At 60.6% G+C, this 17,245-nt stretch overlaps 1 protein-coding gene across 2 annotated transcripts; it reads left to right on the forward strand.

The window, feature by feature from the left end:
• The first annotated feature begins 489 nt into the window (after positions 1-489).
• Lmnb2 (lamin B2) lies at positions 490-16,950 on the forward strand. 2 transcript variants are annotated; one of them, XM_059252143.1, is made up of 12 exons: positions 490-741; positions 7,961-8,097; positions 10,574-10,730; positions 10,818-10,943; positions 14,094-14,264; positions 14,339-14,464; positions 14,569-14,789; positions 15,337-15,625; positions 15,701-15,808; positions 16,204-16,323; positions 16,482-16,589; positions 16,845-16,950. In XM_059252143.1, exons 1-12 carry the CDS (start codon positions 490-492, stop codon positions 16,884-16,886), a joined length of 1,857 nt encoding a protein of 618 aa, XP_059108126.1. In that variant the 3' UTR covers positions 16,887-16,950. The 2 variants fall into 2 exon arrangements, with proteins under 2 accessions (XP_059108126.1, XP_059108127.1); XM_059252144.1 differs by lacking the exons at positions 490-741; positions 7,961-8,097; positions 10,574-10,730; positions 10,818-10,943 and adding an exon at positions 12,178-12,733.
• Positions 16,951-17,245: the final 295 nt, after the last annotated feature.

The following is a 17,245-nucleotide window of genomic DNA, read 5'->3' on the forward strand; positions in this document are numbered from 1 at the left end:
CCCAGTGCTGGGAAGACAGTGGATACTTGCTTTGAGGCGGCTCTTTAAATTTTTTTAATTCATTTCTTTACTACATGTGTTTCTGTACGGGTGAAGGTCAGGGGACAACTTGTGTGATTCAGTTTTCTTCTCTGTAGGACCCAGGGAACGAACTTCGATCTTTAGGCTCGGAAGCGTGTGCCTAACCTCTGAGACATTTCGCCTGCCCTTGTGGTCTTTTTTATTACTTTACATTTATTTCATTTATCGTTTATTTCTGTGTGTGCGTGTACATGGGCACAAGTGGAAGGCATAACTCTGCCTCCACCCCCTACCAGGGATTGAACCCGGGAGGCGGCCGGGCCCGGGAAACTACATCTCCTGGCATGCCTCGCACCGGGCCTCATGGACTCCCTCTCCCAATGTGCTCCGCGCCAGGCAGAAGACTACAAGTCCCGGCGTACCACGCGCGCGGCAGGCAGCGGCGCCATCTTCCGCGGCGCGGATTGAATGAGCGCGCCGCACCCGGGCAGCCGAGGGGATCCGCGCGCCGCCGCCTCCGCCATGGCGTCCCTGCCGCCCCGCGCAGGGCCCGCCACGCCGCTTTCGCCCGCGCGCCTGTCTCGGCTGCAGGAGAAGGAGGAGCTGCGCGAGCTCAACGACCGCCTGGCGCACTACATCGACCGCGTCCGCGCTCTGGAGCTGGAGAACGATCGGCTGCTGCTCCGGATCTCCGAGAAGGAGGAGGTGACCACGCGCGAGGTACGTGGGTCGGCGCCGGCGACGCGGGGAGCCGACAGATGGACTCCGGTGACAGGGGCAATAAACCGAGCCCTGGCCAGTGAGGACCCTGCGGACAGGTGCAGACAGCTGAGCCCTGCCCACCGGGGACCCCAGGGACCGGTGCATAGGGCTGAGCCCTGCTCATCGGGGACCCCAGGGACGGGTGCAAAGGGCTGAACCCTGCTCATCGGGGACCCCAGGGACGGGTGCAAAGGGCTGAACCCTGCTCATCGGGGACCCCAGAGACCGGTGCATAGGGCTGAGCCCTGCTCATCGGGGACCCCAGGGTGCATAGGGCTGAGCTCTGCCCACCGGGAACCCTAGGAACAGGGACAGAGCTGAGTCCTACCCAATGCAGACCCCTGGCGCAGATGCAGACAGCTAAGGTCTGCCCACCAGGGGCCCCTAGGGACGGGTGGATAGGGCTAAGCCTGCCCATCAGGAGACCCCAGGAACAAATGCAGAGCGCCGAGGTCCGCCCACCGGGAGGGGACGTGCAGACACCCCCACTACAGGTGTAAACGACTAGGCCCCACCCACCAGGGGACCTCCCAGGAACTGGTGCAAGACCGCTAAGCTCCGCCCACAGGATACCAGCAACAAGTGCATCCAGCACTGCCTTGCTCACTGGGGTGCGGGGGTGGGGGGTGGGGGAGCTAGGGACTGATGCAGACGGGTCCATGCCCCGCCCACCTCAGGGACATTAGTTCCCGCCCCCTGAAACTCCACCCCACACCCACCCACCCCTCGAGACTCTTGGGACAGGTCCTGATGGAGCTAACCCATGCTCACCCTGGGACCCCGAAGGACAAGTGTGGACTGAACTAAGACTCCCAATAAGGAGGTCAAGAGATCTGGGGGATGCTCCGCAGGTGGCCTCAAGGACCTCGGGGACCCTTCACACATGACATGGATAGGCAAGAAAGCCCCGCCCACCCAAGGTCATAGGTTTAAAGGACCCTGGGTGATTCCTAGGACTCCCCAGATGTATATCCAGAGACTGAACAAATCCCCCCTGAACCCTTGGGGATCCTAAGTCAGTGCTGGCTGGAGGCTGTCCTGGGGACCTTTGGGCTTGGAGGATCCCTGAAGGACAGACAACAAGCTGGCCAAACCCAAACCACTGGGGGGGTTCACAGGTCTTGGGGACCCCAGTAAGGAATCAGCTCTTCTGGGAACCCCAAGGGACAACTCCACTCTAGGCAAGGCTGTCCTTATTCCGGGTGTGAGATCTGGGGTGCAGACTACGTGGAGTCTTTTTATCCTAGAGATCCCGGGAGGGGATTTTGATGAGGGATCCTGAAAAAAAAGTGTCCGTCAGGGGCCGTCCTTCAGAGGAATTCAGACTTTTGGGGACCCACTAGGTGAGGGTGCACTGGGGCAGTTCTGGGAAACCCGTGAGGAGTGCATGTTGGGGGGCTGCCCTGGGGACCCTCAGGTTCTAGGGTTTGAGTGAGCGAGGAAGCTGTTGTTAAGGGTCACCAATGGACAGGGTTAGGGGCTGGGCAGCCTCCACCCACTTCAGGGTTCAAGGATATCTTGGGGTGCTCTGGTAAGGGTACAAAGAGAAGAGTCTGGGAATGAATGGCATGGGGCTCACTGGGGCGTCTGAAGTCAGTACACAGGGCAGCATGGGAACCGCTGACTGAGGAGGAATGGGGGTGCTGTGGGGCTGGTCTCTGGTCTTTGAGTAGGGTAACGGAACTCAAGCCCTCTGAGAGGGGGCGAAGGGCCTTGTTAGGGTGTCTCAGGCAAATCATGGGCTCTCTGTTCTCACGGAACTTTGGTTGGGTCCCGGGTGGGCAGAGCTATACTGGGATGGGACAGGAACCACTGTGTCCCTCAGAGGTCTGTGGTGACTGAGGATCTGAGAAGACATCCTCATATGCTAGGAGTTAACAGGCTGTCGGGAAGCGGGGTGCTTGGGCTTGGGTAATGTTTGCCCAGTGGGCTCCAACCCCAGGGCGTGCTCTGTAAGAACCACGGGGTATTTGGGGACTCTGGGTGGGCTCAGGACTTCACCCACTCAAGGGACGGGGGAGTGTGTCATTAGGAGCCCTGGTTGGTACTTGGACATGGGGGAGGACCCTGGCCTCAGCTACAATCCCTCAGTGAGGGGAGGGGCTGGGGGCGTGGCCATGGTGGGGCCCTGCCTAGAATCCCCCAGTGAGGGGCTGGGGGCGTGGTCAGGGTGGCGCCCCGCCTAGAATCCCCAGTGAGGGGCTGGGGGCGTGGTCAGGGTGGAGCCCCACCTAGAATCCCCCAGTGAGGGGCTGGGGGCGTGGTCAGGGTGGCGCCCCGCCTAGAATCCCCAGTGAGGGGCTGGGGGCGTGGTCAGGGTGGAGCCCCGCCTAGAATCCTCCATAATCCTGCCTTTCTTTTCTTTTTTCTTTTTCTTCTTTTTATTTTTAAGATGTATTTATTCATTACATATACAGTGATCTGTCTGCATGTATGCCTGCAGGCCAAAAGAAGGCACCAGATCTTATTATAGATGGTTGTGAGCCACCATGTGGTTGCTGGGAATTGAACTCAGGTCCTCTGGAAGAACAGCCAGTGCTCTTAACCTCTGAGCCATCTCTCCAGCCCCCAATCCTGCCTTTCTTTATTTCTTTTTTTGTTTGTTTATTTGTTTGTTTGTTTTTCAAGACAGGGTTTCTCTGTGTAGTTTTGGTCCCTGTCCTGGATCTCACTCTGTAGCCCAGGCTGGCCTCGAACTCACAGAGATCCCCCTGCCTCTGCCTCCCGAGTGACCACTATACTCGGCTTCTCCCCACCCTCTTCTTTTTTTTAAACACAGCTTTCAGCCAGGCGAGCCATCCAGCAGGCTCCAGCCATCCTGTCTCTGCCGCTGCAGAGCTGGGATCCGGGCGTGAGCCCCCGCATCTGACTTTTTATGTTGGTGCCGGGGGATGGCACACAGGTCCTCAGGCGTGTGTGGTAGACACCCTGCTCACTGAGCCATCTTCCCAGCAGCGGCTGTTTCCTCGTTACCTCTGGAGCCCTTTTGTCCCACAGACATTTGGAGCTCGTGGGCTCTGCCAACATGTGCGATGCCGGCCCTAGCGGATGCCACCTGTCCATGCGGGTGGCAGAGGCGCGAGCCACTTTTGTTTCTCGGTGTTGCTGGTTTGGGGCTTGTGTGTGAGCCGGGGCGGCTGGCAGCAGGTGGCGGGCACACTGCCCTTCCAGGAGCCAGCCTGCCTAGTTTCGGCGTCCAGCGTTGTAAGATGCCTGAGGACAGCTGGCAGGGTGGCCAGGGGGACGGGGGTGGGGGACGGGGGTGGGGGAGGCGTGGCCACAAAGGACGCCACACAGGCCGCACATGCTCCACCTGTCAGGGTTGCCTTCCGGGCAGCTTGGCGAGGCGTGGGGACAGGTGTGGCTGGGAGACCGCTGGCACCGAGTGGGTGTTGCCTGGCGGGGCGGGGCCTGCCGCAGGGAGTCCTCAGGCGCAGGGCATTTGTCATCCTGTTGCAGATGAGGTGTGCGGAGTGACAGGGCACGTAAGGGAGACTTCGAAGGCGCCACCGAAGGCTGGTGGCCACCTTCCTGCCCCCCTCAGGCCCTTCACGCTCTCACGTTTATTTACTCTTACCCGGAACGGGGCCGCATGCGGCTTCTGGATGGTGCAGAGTGAGATCGGAGGTCATCAGTCAGTGACAGGGACGTTGGTGTCTGTGAGGCTGTGGTGTGTGGGTCGGGGGGACTGGGGTGGCTCTCCGGGGAGGGGTGGTGGAGGAAAGGCAGGGAGGCCGCACCAGTCCGCTGGAGGCTGGGTGTAAAGTTCCCACAAGGAAACTGGACCTCACCTCCTTCCTGCCCGGCATCCTGTTACGGCGCTGGTATTCCTGGGAGACAGGGAGCCCTGGAGGGGCAAAGCTCTCCAGTCAGGGGCACTGAGCGTACATGTGACCCTGGCAAAGGCCACCTTAGGCCCCTGAACCCCGAGGCTCTGACCGAAGTTACTGACATGTTGGGAGTGCTCGGCAGCGGTGCTCCAGAAACCCCTGCCAGGCTCCACCTGTCCCTGCCGGGCGGGCGGGGCTCAGGGGCCAGCCAGCATCCCCACAGGGGGCCAGTCTTTTCGGCTCCGCAGGCCACACGGCCTCTGTGACTGAGCAGCATGGCAGTGGCACCGTCATTAAGGCCACATCCACCTGAGATAATAACCCAGACACACTTTGAGACTGTGTGCCAATAAAGCTTTATTGATGAGTGCTGTCAGGCACAGCCCGGTTCCAGACACTAATATGTAGGAACTGCCTTTAGTCCCAGCGCTCGGGAGGCAGAGGCAGGTCCATCTCTGTGGGTTCGAGGCCAGCCTGGTCTACAGAGTAAGTTTCAGGACAGCCAGGGCCGCACAGTGAGACCTTGTCTCAAAAAAAAATTAAGCCGGGCGGTGGTGGCGCACGCCTTTAATCCCAGCACTCGGGAGGCAGAGCCAGGCAGATCTCTGTGAGTTCGAGGCCAACCTGGACTACCAAGTGAGTTCCAGGAAAGGCGCAAAGCTACACAGAGAAACCCTGTCTCGAAAAACCAAAAAAAAAAAAAAAAAAAAAAAAAATTAAAAAATTAAAAAATACAAATAGAGAAGCCATCTTAGACAGGTAGGCTCGGGCAAGGGTTGCCGTTGGCTCCCAGGCCTAGAGTAGACCAGGCTGGCCCACCCAGGGGTCTAAGTGGAACAAGGTGTGGAGCCGGCCCACGGTTCATGCTTTCTCCTGGTTCTAGTGTCCTTTCTGCTCCAGGACCTATCCGTTGGTGCACAGGGTCCTGTGCGTGTGAAATCCCCCTGCCTCAGCCTCTGCCCTGGGGGCTTTTGACGAGTGTGGCCATCCAGTGGTCGTGGCCAGTGCTGCATTCTTAGGAGCTATTGTGTTCATTGAGGCCGGGCGAGTGCGCGTCCTGTAAGAAGTAACCTGGCACCAGGGGGGTTTTGGGGCATGTGTGTGAGTGTGTGTCTATGTGTCTGTGCGTGTCTATTTGTGTGTGTGTCTCTGTGTGTATTTGTGTCTGTGTGTCTGTCTGCCTGTCTGTATCTGTGTCTGTGTGTGTGTGTGTCAGTCTGTCTGTGTCTGTCTGTGTGTGATCTGTGTCTGTGTGTCTGTGTATCTGTGTCTGTGTGTGTATGTGAGTGTGTGTTGTCTATGACAGCTCTGTGCTAGCGTCATCACTGGGAAAATTCTGGAGCTCACTGACATATGAAGATGGGCGGTTTGTCTGGAAGTCTTGGTTTTGGCCTGAGGTTGATTTGGGGCCTGCAGTGAGGGTGTGGGGTGCAGAGGGTCACATCTCTCCATACCAGACCCTGCCTATCCCTTCTGGGGTGAGGGAGGTGGCAGGCACAGCCCAGCAGAGGGCACTTTTATTACCTCTCCCACCTCCTTGTGGTAGACCATTGTGCCTCAGTTTTCTTATCTGTAAAATGGGGATAAGAGCCCTACCCACTACTCCCAGGGGAGTCCTAGCCAGGTCACAGGAACACACACACACACACACACACACACACACACACACACGCATCACATTGTGCTCTGAGCCCTGAGTCTCACCTCCAGGAGATCCTCAGCAGCTCTTCCACTCAGGGGCCCCGGCTGAGCCGCCATCCCTGGGCTGGGCGGCTGCAGTCTCTATGCCGACAGACACCTGAGCACCAGTGGGTGTGGGGCTTGTGCACCCCCAAAGTCACACTGCAGTTCAGTGTAGCAGTTAGGTCTGCGTAGCTTCACCCTTGTTCAGTTCTAGAGCATTCTATCACCTAAAAGGAAGCCCATTCCTGTAAGCAATCACCCCACCCTCCCAGCCCTCCCTGGAGCCCACGCGGTGTGGCCTCTGTGTCTGGGTCTCTGACCAGCACCGCGTCTTCAAGGTCCCCCGCTCTGACACATCAGAGCCTCGCTGCTGTTCGGGGTTAGGTGACTGACGGCACATGTCCATCGTTAGCCTGAGGACGCTGGGCTGGCCCCCTGGGTGTCCGGCTGATGGCACTGTGCATGTTGTGCAGATTTCCAGGTGGGGGTTCTGGCTCTTTCTGTGAAGTGCCTGGCTGCCTTCAGGGGACCTGTGATGCTGGGGTTACGGGAGGCCCCCCGGTGCCTGCCGGTCCCTCTGGCGTCCTGGGGTGTGAAGTGCTGCCCTCTGTGGTCTGTCCCCACATGTCTTTAAACACATTAAGCTCATAGCCACACATGGAAGGGCGGAGGGCCAGGGAGAAATCTGAGTCTTGAGCCCAGCTGGTACGTGGCCTGGCCAGGGCCAGGTGGCATGTGGCATGTGGCGTGGCAGCAGCCAGTGGCAACCATCTTCACAGTGGGGTCGATGGACAGGCCAAAAGCACATGTGCATTTGAGTGTCCCCCAAGATCCCTTGCTAGGGATGGGAGTGTGTGGGGTGACCCCTGCAGATGGGTGTGTGGGGTGACCCCTGTGGATGGGGCATGGGTGACCCCTGTGGATGGGGGTGGAGGGGTGACCCCTGTGGATGGGGGTGGGGGGGTGACCCCTGTGGATGGGGGTGGGGGGGTGACTCTTGCAGCTGTCAGTCTTTGAATGTGAGTCCAGATGCAGCAGCGAGGCTGTTCCTCATCCAGGTGTCCCTGGGGTCCTGAGGGTCCTAGGTCCCCCAGTCTTCGTCCTCACGGGGTGGGATGCGGGTACGGAAGGCCTGATGCTGGCCCGAGGGATAGAAGGGAGATTCAGGGCCCCAAATTGCCATGATGGGGACAGGAGTGTGACCTGCAGAGCCCCAGGGAAGGCTCCCTGTGGACTCAGGTGTTACCTAGACCACATGTCAAACAGTCAACACCGAAGAGGCCGCTGTGGCACTGGGCTCAGTGGGTAGCGTGCTTGCCTGGTACTGGGCACCTGTCATCCTAGTGTGGGGCGTTGGGGAAAAGGAAACACATTAGACCAGGAATTCTAGACTGGGCGATGGGGTGCTGCATGTCTGCTGACCGGGTGAGGGCAGGGATGTCCTGCAGCAGAGAATCTTCTGGCCCCGAGCTGGGGGTGCCAGGTGGGCTAGCTTCTGCTAGATCTTCCCGCCCAAGCGCGAGGTGCCTGTGGCCTGTCCTTACCATCCTGTTGGGCTAAGGTATGGAGAAGGGAAGATGGTTCCTTCCAGAACGGCCCAGACCCCTCTGAAAGTCTAAGTCGGCGACATGGGGTGCACACAGGGCAGTTCTCTGTCTCCCCAGGTGAGTGGCATCAAGGCCCTGTACGAGTCAGAGCTGGCTGACGCCCGGCGGGTGCTGGACGAGACGGCCCGGGAACGCGCTCGGCTGCAGATCGAAATGGGAAAGCTTCAGGCCGAGCTGGACGAGGCCAGGAAGAGGTGGGTGGTGGTGCTGGGGACCCAGGTTGGGGGGCGAAGTGCTCGCCCCACAAGGGTGAGGGTGAGTTCGGATCCCCACAGCCCACTGGCAGTGCCGGCACTGGGGAGGTGGGCAGGGGCCCCTCGGGGTGAGCTGGGTGAGGTAGACCGGCCACAGCGGCAAGCCGGGGTTCAGAGAGAGGCCTGTCTCCACCAAGAACGCGGCGCACGTGATGAATTCAGATCTCTGTGTGCATGCACACGTGAACATGAGAACACACATCAGAGGAAACCGGAAAGGTCGGTGGCCGTGGCTGGACAGGTGCTGGCCCCTGGGTACACAGCTCCCAATGGACCCCCCGCCACTCTCAGTAGCCCCCCAGACCCCCAGAGGCCGGGAACGGGATGACTGTGGGGTTGAAATGGAGTCCCGAGTCCACCATCCTGGAGTGCATGGTCTCACGCATGCACACGCCTGCTCAGACCGTGGGCACCTTGGAACAGCAGTGAGACTCCCCAGGGACAGCAGGCCCCAAGATCCCTCACTGCGTCCCACGTGACTGTCCCTTGGAGTCCCAGTGTGCCCCTCACCAGAAGCCCTCCTCTCCCTGTGCCTCTCAGGCTCGGGCACACCGCACCATGGACTGGAGGTCCACCCAAGATGGTGGCCCAAGGCAGAGTGGCTGGGCTAGACACCAGCCTTGGCTTGTGCTAGGTGTAGAATTCAGGTCCTGCCTCAGCTGGGGACATCACAGTCCTCAGAGCAGGTCGGGGTGAGAGGGTTCCCTGCATGCCCCCCCTGCCAGCCCAGGCCTGGCTCTGCTTGCCGAGGGACCTGGTGGGACCATCCTGGGACCTCCCTGTCTCAGAAGGGTCCCTTCCAGATCTGCCCAAGGTCTGCCCCTGTCAGGACTCCAGTGGCCATTTGACCTTCATGGTGGCCCCAAGCCAGGGAACACAGGCCTGGCCTCTGTGAGGCGACCCACCTGCTCCTCTGGTGAGAGCGCCCGAGCCGGCTGCCAGGCTGTCTACCCCAGTGCCTGCCGCTGCCTTAATAAACTGGTGTGTCGGGGCTCGAGGGTGTACACAGACACCTCTGTGCTTCTAGTGTGGAGCTGGGTTAGCTCAGTGGGAGATTCCTGCCTGGGTCTGTCCACAGACACACACCCCTCCGCCGCCAGATAGTTTTACATTCCACAGATTGTATCTTGGTTTCTTTTTGTTGTGGACCTTTCATTCATTCATTCATTCATTCATTTATTTGATTTATTTGAGGCAGGGTCTCATGTAGCCCCCCCCGGCCTCCAGGCTCTATGTAGTTCAGGCTGGCCTTAAGCTCTCTATGTAGCCAAGGATTGCCTTGACCTTTTGGTTCACAGCATCAGTGAGGCTGACCTCCCCCCATCCTGTGGACTCACCTCCTTCTGGCACAGAGAGTCAGGATGGCCTCAGGTACCGTGTGGACCTGCTGAGCAGGCCAAGTGTTCCCACACGGGTCCTCTGGGAATCGTCACACTCCACCAAGACTGTGCCCTAGCGCCCTGCCACTCTTGGGGGACGGGCAGCAAGGCCCATGCAGACCACGGCATTCAGTGGAGCCAAGGCCTTTGCGATGGGTTAGGAATTCCCCAGGCCCCCACTCTCCCCTCTTTGGGCCTCTTTGCTAGTCTCGGGCATGCTGCGCCCCAGGGCCTTTGCACTGCCGGCCTGTGGCCCTGCCTCCTCCACGTCTCTTCTTCAGGCCTCGTGGTCCCTCGCTGCCTGGCTGGCGCTCTCTGGGTGCATGACTCCAGCCCCTGATAGTCGCCTCCAGGCAGGGCTCAGGTTGACAGAGCTCTGTGAGCAGCAGGGGGCTACATGGCCCACGCTGGGGCTGGGTCCTTCTGCACCCACACCACACTCAGGCAGGCACAGTAGAGAGCAGCCTGGTGTCCCCAAGATCTATGGCAGCTTAGTCACCGGTGCCACCCACCACCTGTCACCTGCTGACCCTGGCAAAGCTGAGGTCTGTGTCCCACAAACACCTTCGTGTTGAAACGCCCCTGCTGCTGCTGCTGCTGCCTTGACTGGAGTGTGTGGAAGGGAGGGCGGCCTGCCTGAGTCCTCTTCCCCAAGGCGGGTTTTCCTTTGTGATTTTAATGAACTGTGGTAGTGTCTGGGCCCTACCCAGAGCTGGCTTTTAGGGGCTGCACTTCCGAGGCAGCTGGGCAGGGTGCGGGCGCCTTCAGCCCTGACAAATATGGCTAGTGACCTGTGGGCCACAATGTCCAGCGCTTTGGCTGGGCTGGGCTGGGTTGGGTTTGAGTTTGCTAGTTTTGGTGTCTTTGAGACAGGGCCTCACTCTGTAGAACAGGCTGCTCTCAAACTTGAAGCCATCCTCCTGCGTCAGCCTCCCAGGTGCTGGGAAGGCAGCCAGTCAGCCTGTAGTAACTGACAGGGACCGTGGTGACGTTTGCTCGGCCTCCATGGAGCTTCTGACCATTCACCCCCCTTTCAGTGCCAAGAAGCGGGAAGGTGAGCTCACGGTGGCCCAGGGCCGCGTGAAGGACCTGGAGTCCCTATTCCACCGGAGTGAGGCAGAGCTGGCCTCCACCCTCAGTGACAAGCACGGGCTGGAGAACGATGTGGCCGAGCTCCGAGCGCAGCTGGCGAAGGTGGGTGGTCGGCTGCCGGCTCCCCAGCTGACCTGGAGGAGCTGAGCTGGTCAGCCGCCCCGCAGCTCACTGCCCCGTGTCTCCCAGGCAGAGGACGGCCACGCTGTGGCCAAGAAGCAGCTGGAGAAGGAGACGCTGATGCGCGTAGACCTGGAGAACCGCTGCCAGAGCCTGCAGGAAGAACTGGGCTTCAGCAAGAGCGTGTTCGAGGAGGTGAGCGGGGGCGGCGGGCGGCGGGCGGCGGGCGGCGGGCGGCGGGCGGGCCCTCCCGAGCCCGGAGACCAGCTCCGGCGTCTGCTCCAGCAGCTGTCTGCATCCGTCCCCTGCAGCCTCTTACTGGGGAGGTCCCTCTCTGCCCTTCTGTTTTGTCGTTTTTACGTTCCTTCGTTTCCCCGGGGTGGGAGGGGGGCCAGAGTCGGAGTCGGGAACTCAGGCGCTCAGACTTGGCGGCAGCCACCTTCGCCTGAGAGACACCTTGCCAGCCCCAGGTCTGTCTTGACACTGGTTCAGTGACGCTGGTCACTAGATTTCCAGGCCATCTGAGTCACTGAGAATCTCATATCAAAAAAGTGTAACTTAGCTGGGCATGGTGGCTCATGTCTTTAATACCATGAGGGTGGGCAGAGGCATGTGGATTTCTGAGTTTGAGGCAGAGTCAGGCGATGTCTACTGGTCTTCAGGGTGAGTTCAGGACAGCCAGGTCTACACAGAGAAAGCCTGTCTTTTTTTGGGGGGTGGGGGGGTTCGAGACAAGGTTTCTCTGTGTAGTTTTGGTGCCTGTCCTGGATCTCACTCTGTAGCCCAGGCTGGACTCGAACTCACAGAGATCTGCCTGGCAAGAAACCCTGTCTTGAAAGACTAAACACACAAAATCCAGCTTAAACTGGGTCAGCAGGACGACTCAGTGGGTAAAGGCGTGTGCCGCCAAGACACACAGGCTGAGTTGTACCCCCGGAAACCACATGTAGGAGAATACTGACTCCACAAATTGACCTTTGACCGCCACAGCCATGTTGTGGCGCAGTAACATCCCCCACAAACACACACATATGAAACCAATGTCAAAAGAACTTTGTCTTTTTTTTTTTTTTTTTTGGTTTTTCGAGACAGGGTTTCCCTGTGTAGCTTTGCGCCTTTTCTGGATCTCGCTCTATAGACCAGGCTGGCCTCGAACTCACGGAGATCCTCCTGCCTCTGCCTCCTGAGTGCTGGGATTAAAGGCGTGTGCCACCACCGCCCGGCTCCTTAACTGTGTACTTAAGGTCACATCCTGGTCTGTGGATCAGGGTGTGACTTCATTCAGCCAACCTTAGGGTCTCCCCGCTAACCCTGTAGCACTTCAGGGTACTGGGCATGGTGGGGGTGACTAGGCTGAGATGATCCGCCCTGGAGGTTCCCAGGGAACTCGGCCGTCACAGAACCCATTGTGCCATCACAGCCCAGGGCAGTGTCTCTGGGTTGGGCTGGGCCAGGCCCCTGCCTGTGGTCACTGCGGAGGAAGAGCTTGGACAGGAGGGTGCCTGTGGAGCTGTGGAGCCCCAAGCCGCTCTAACCAGGGCTAACAAGAGGGGCCGCTGCCCCACAGTCCCAGGAGGCCATGAGAGCCTCAGTGTAGAGCCTGTGAGGGAAGCCACGAGGGATCCTGACCTCGGGAAGGGACCTGGGGAGAGTCCTGTTTGGGACTAGAACCCATGAGGGGAGCTGGAGAGGGACCTAAGAGGGAGCTTACAGGAGACCACGGTCCTGTGGAGGGACCCCTGAGGCAGGCCCAGCCTGCAGGGGGTCCCGAGAGGGAATGCCCGATGGCGGCCAGTCCTTTGAAGGACAGTGTGGGGGGATGTGAGGGGGCGCTTAGCCCGAGACCCCTAAGGGAGTGCGTGAGGCGACGTCTGAGGGGGCTTGCGAAGACCCCTGTGAAGGATCCTGTAAAGCTGCCCTCAAAAAGAGCCCTGGGGACTGCCAGGACTTGGAAGAGCCACCTCTGGGTCCCTGCGAGGGGGCAGGTGAGGAGTGCACAGGGAACCGCCTCGCAAACAGCCGTCTGGGGCGCCAGGAAGGTGTGTGTGCTATCCTGAGAAGCCTGTGGTGGGCCATTTACCCTAGATCCCTGTGGAGAGGCCATTTTGTAGGACAGCTAAGATCTAGCTGGGCAGTGGTGGCTCACGCCTTTAATCCCAGCTCTCAGGAGGCAGAGGCAGGTGGATCTCTGTGAGTTCGAGGCCGGCCTGGACTACAGAGAGATCCAGGACAGGCTCCAAAACCACACAGAGAAACCCTGTCTCGAAAAACCGAAAAAACAACAACAGCAAAAAGAAGACAGGATCTCAGTGTGTAGCCCAGGCTAGCCTCAGACTCACAGAGCTCTGCCTGCCTCTGCCTCTTAAGTGCTGGAATTAAAGGTGATCAGCACTATGCCGGTGGGTAAGGGAGTCTTTACAGAAATCTCTAACATGGTTTACAAGGCAGAAGTCACAGGACAGCCAGGGCTACACAGAGAAACTCCATCTCGGAAACCCCCTCCCCCCCCCCAAAAAAAAGGAAAACTAAGCTCCATCGATGTCGATCCACCTTCCCACACTCACCACCTTCATATGGAAGGTGCTGCCACAGCCCTCCTTCCCCACGCTGTCCCCTGCTGTCCGGGGCCGCTGTGCTCCCCCTGATCCAGAACTCCAGGCTCTGTCAGTGTCTGCCTTAGAAGTCTTCTGTTACTGTTTGGAGACGCGGCCTCTGTGTGGCCCTGGTTAGTCTGAAACTCATTGTGTAGACCAGGCTGTCCTGAACTCTTGGATCCTCCTGCCTCAGCCTCCTGAGTGCTGGGATTCAAGGTGAGTGCTGCCGCACCTGAGGAAGCTTTCGTGAGATGTCATCCTTAGCTATCCTGTTTTGTTTTTGGTTTTTCGTTTCTCTGTAGCCAAGGCCGTCCTGGAACTGGCTCTGTAGACCAGGCTAGCCTCAAACTCAGAGATTCTTCTGCCTCTGCCTCCCGAGTGCTGGGACCAAAGTGTGGTGTGTGTTTCACCACAGCCCGGGCCTTTAAAAGTGTTTTAAGAAGGGTCTGTCTGTGAGCCCATGCTGGCCTTACGGTTGCGGCCATCTCCTGCCCTTGGCTCTCAAGGGCTGAGATCTGTTAACCACACTGTGGCCCTTCGTGCCTGGTTCTCTCGGCATATCCGGCTTCTTCAGGGTCCCTCCATGCTGTGGACTTACCAGAGCCTTGCTCCTGTTCCTGGCCGAACAATACTCCAGTGTGTTCATCATGGCTGGAGCATGCACACAGTTGATCCCTGGTGAACATGTAGCCAGGAGGCCACCTGGAGTTGCAGCCCGGCTCAGCTGGGTCCTTGGCCTGTCCCCTCGCAGGAGGTGCGGGAGACCCGGCGGAGGCACGAGAGGCGCCTGGTGGAGGTGGACAGTAGCCGGCAGCAGGAGTACGACTTCAAGATGGCCCAGGCCCTGGAGGACCTGCGCAGCCAGCATGATGAACAAGTGCGGCTGTACCGCCTGGAGCTGGAGCAGACCTACCAGGCCAAGGTGCGGCCAGGGTGAGGGGAGGGAAGGGGAGCCCGAGCCCCTGCCACCGTGCTCACACTCCCTGACTTCCCCAGCTGGACAACGCCAAGCTGAGCTCGGACCAGAACGACAAGGCGGCCAGTGCCGCCCGCGAGGAACTCAAGGAAGCCCGCATGCGCGTGGAGTCCCTCAGCTACCAGCTCTCGGGCCTCCAAAAGCAGGTGACGGGCCCCGGCCCTGCCCCACCCACCCCCTACCCCTTCTCCGGGTCCCTCACATCCAAGGCTGCAGAGGCCACACCGTGACCCGGCCATACCCTCCCCAGGCCAGCGCTGCCGAGGACCGCATCCGCGAACTGGAGGAGGTTGTCGCCGGCGAGCGTGAAAAGTTCCGCAAGATGCTGGACGCCAAGGACCAGGAGATGACGGAGGTGCGCGAAGCCATGCAGCAGCAGCTGGCCGAGTACCAGGAGCTGCTGGACGTCAAGCTGGCCCTGGACATGGAGATCAGCGCCTACCGCAAACTGCTGGAGGGCGAGGAAGAGAGGTGAGCCGGGCCTGGGGATGAGGGGCGGGGCCAGCGGTGGGGCGGGGCAGGGGGCGGGGCAGGGCCGGGGCCTGGGGATGAGGGGCGGGGCCAGCGGCGGGGCGGGCCTGGGGATGAGGGGCGGGGGCGGGCCTGGGGGATCAGGGGCGGGGCCAGCGGCGGGGCGGGGGCGGGCCTGGGGGATCAGGGGCGGGGCCAGCGGCGGGGTGGTGGCGGGGCCAGCAGCGGGGCGGGGCCAGGGGCGGGGGCGGGCCTGGGGGATCAGGGGCGGGGCCAGCGGGGGGCGGGGCCTGGGGACGCGGGGCGGGGCCTGGTGTGAGGGGCGGGGCCTGGGGGCGGGGCCTGGGGATGAGGGGCGTGGCCAGCAGCGGGGCGGGCCAGCAGCGGGGCCAGGGCCTGGGGATGAGGGGCGGGGCCAGCGGCGGGGCGGGGGCGGGGATGAGGGGCGGGGGTGGGGCCTGGGGATGAGGGGCGGGGCCAGCGGCGGGGCGGGGCTCCGGAGGCCGGGCCTAGCCCCCTGGGCGCCCTCACACCTCCCTCCCTGCAGGCTGAAGCTGTCCCCTAGCCCGTCTTCCCGCGTCACCATCTCCCGGGCCACCTCGAGCAGCAGCAGCAGCAGCGGGGTTGGCATGTCCGTGGGGCGGGGCCGAGGCAAGCGCCGGCGGCTTGAGACCGAGGACACCCAGGGCTCCCGCAGCAGCGGCAGCGGCGGCCAAGGCTCCAGCCTGGGCAGCGGCTCCCGCCTGGCCCAGCAGGCAGCGGTCACGGGTGTCGTGAGCATCGAGGAGGTAGACCTGGAGGGCAGGTTCGTGCGGCTCAAGAACGCCTCGGACAAGGTGAGCCAGGGGCAGGGTGGCGGGACCCGTGCTCCCATCCCCATGGCCGGGGCTCAAGAGCATGTCTGGTTTCAGGACCAGTCTTTGGGGAACTGGAGAATCAAGAGACAGGTCCTGGAGGGTGAGGACATTGCCTACAAGTTCACGCCCAAGTATGTCTTGCGGGCCGGCCAGACAGTCACGGTAGGTGCCAGTGAGTGTGGGACTCAGGAGGTTCCCAACACTGACTCCCAGGGTGGGAGGTATTGTGTGGATTCCGCGTGTTCTGAGACCAGCCCGGTGGCCCCGAGCTGCTGTGTGTGGCTGCCACACCCCTCAGGGTGCTGCCTTACTGTCCAAGTGATGTCCTGTGTCTGAGGCCTGCAATTCACAGTTCTGGGTGGGGCACTGGGCCCCGAGGTGCTCGGATTCCAGTGTGGCTCTCCAGCAGAGTGCTCTGGGCACTGTGGACCTGTGTCTCTTCGTCCACGTCCTGGGGCCATCCTGCATGGACAAGCCCACGGAAGGGCCTCATGGTGGGCAGCCGTCAGCTGGCCCAGGCCCTGAAGCGCCTCACAAGGGCTACCTTGGGTCCTCAGGTGTGGGCAGCTGGCGCAGGGGTCGCCCACAGCCCCCCATCAACCCTTGTGTGGAAAAGCCAGAGCAGCTGGGGCTCTGGGGAGAACTCCCGCACCGTCCTGGTCAACGCGGATGGAGAGGTAAGAACACAGCAGGGTGTGATCAGGTCCCCGCACCTCCTCGCCCTCACAGCAGCCGTGACTGAACCAAAGCCTCTGAGCTGAACTGGGGTGGCCTCTTGTGGGGTGCAGCCACCAGCATCGGGGTGCCAGGCACACTGCTGACCCTTGTTATGTAGGAGGTTGCTGTGCAGGCCGTGAAGCAGACAAGCGTTCAGGTGAGCGAGAACGGGGAGGAAGAGGAAGAGGAGGCAGAATTCGGCGAGGAGGACCTTTTCCACCAGCAGGTAGAACATGCCACGTCGCACCGAGTGGGGCTTCGGGTCCACGTCCACAGTCCTGCCTCAGACAACTATGCCCACCCACTGTGTGGGTTCTGGGACACCACAGGCCTCAGTGGCCACATGTCTGACCCTTCAGCCAGGACACCCTCTCCTCAGGGCTTGGGATGGGGATACAGGGACTCCAGCCCTGAGTCTGGGCTGCGGGGACCCGTCTACCGGCTCGGGAGCACGTCTAACTCCATCCTTCACTCCTTGTAGGGGGACCCGAGGACCACCTCGAGGGGTTGCCGGCTGATGTGAAACCTGCCCCATGGTCACCAAGGTCCCCACAGGCCCTGAAATTATTTTTTCTAGTCAGCTCTAACTAGTCCTTGGTACATTTCTAGATGACTGTTAAGCGACCGTGAGAATGTGGGTGGGCTGTGCTGGGTTTCCTAGGGTGGGTCCTCTGCCCGCAGGCTCCACCCTCTCCAGATCCTCTTCCTATGTCACCTTGGTGGTACAGAGGCCGGGCCAGGAGCCTGCAGGCCGAGGGACAGGAGCGTGGCTGCTGGCTCAGGGCAGACCTAGCCTGAAACTACAGTGATTCACTCATTGAATTTCCTTTGAAGCTTTTGAAATCAAATCAGATTCAGAATCTGGGTTGCAGAGGTCATCAC

This window comes from Peromyscus eremicus, unplaced genomic scaffold (assembly GCF_949786415.1).
Source record: "Peromyscus eremicus unplaced genomic scaffold, PerEre_H2_v1 PerEre#2#chr22_unloc_1, whole genome shotgun sequence".
Lineage (NCBI taxonomy): Eukaryota > Metazoa > Chordata > Mammalia > Rodentia > Cricetidae > Peromyscus > Peromyscus eremicus.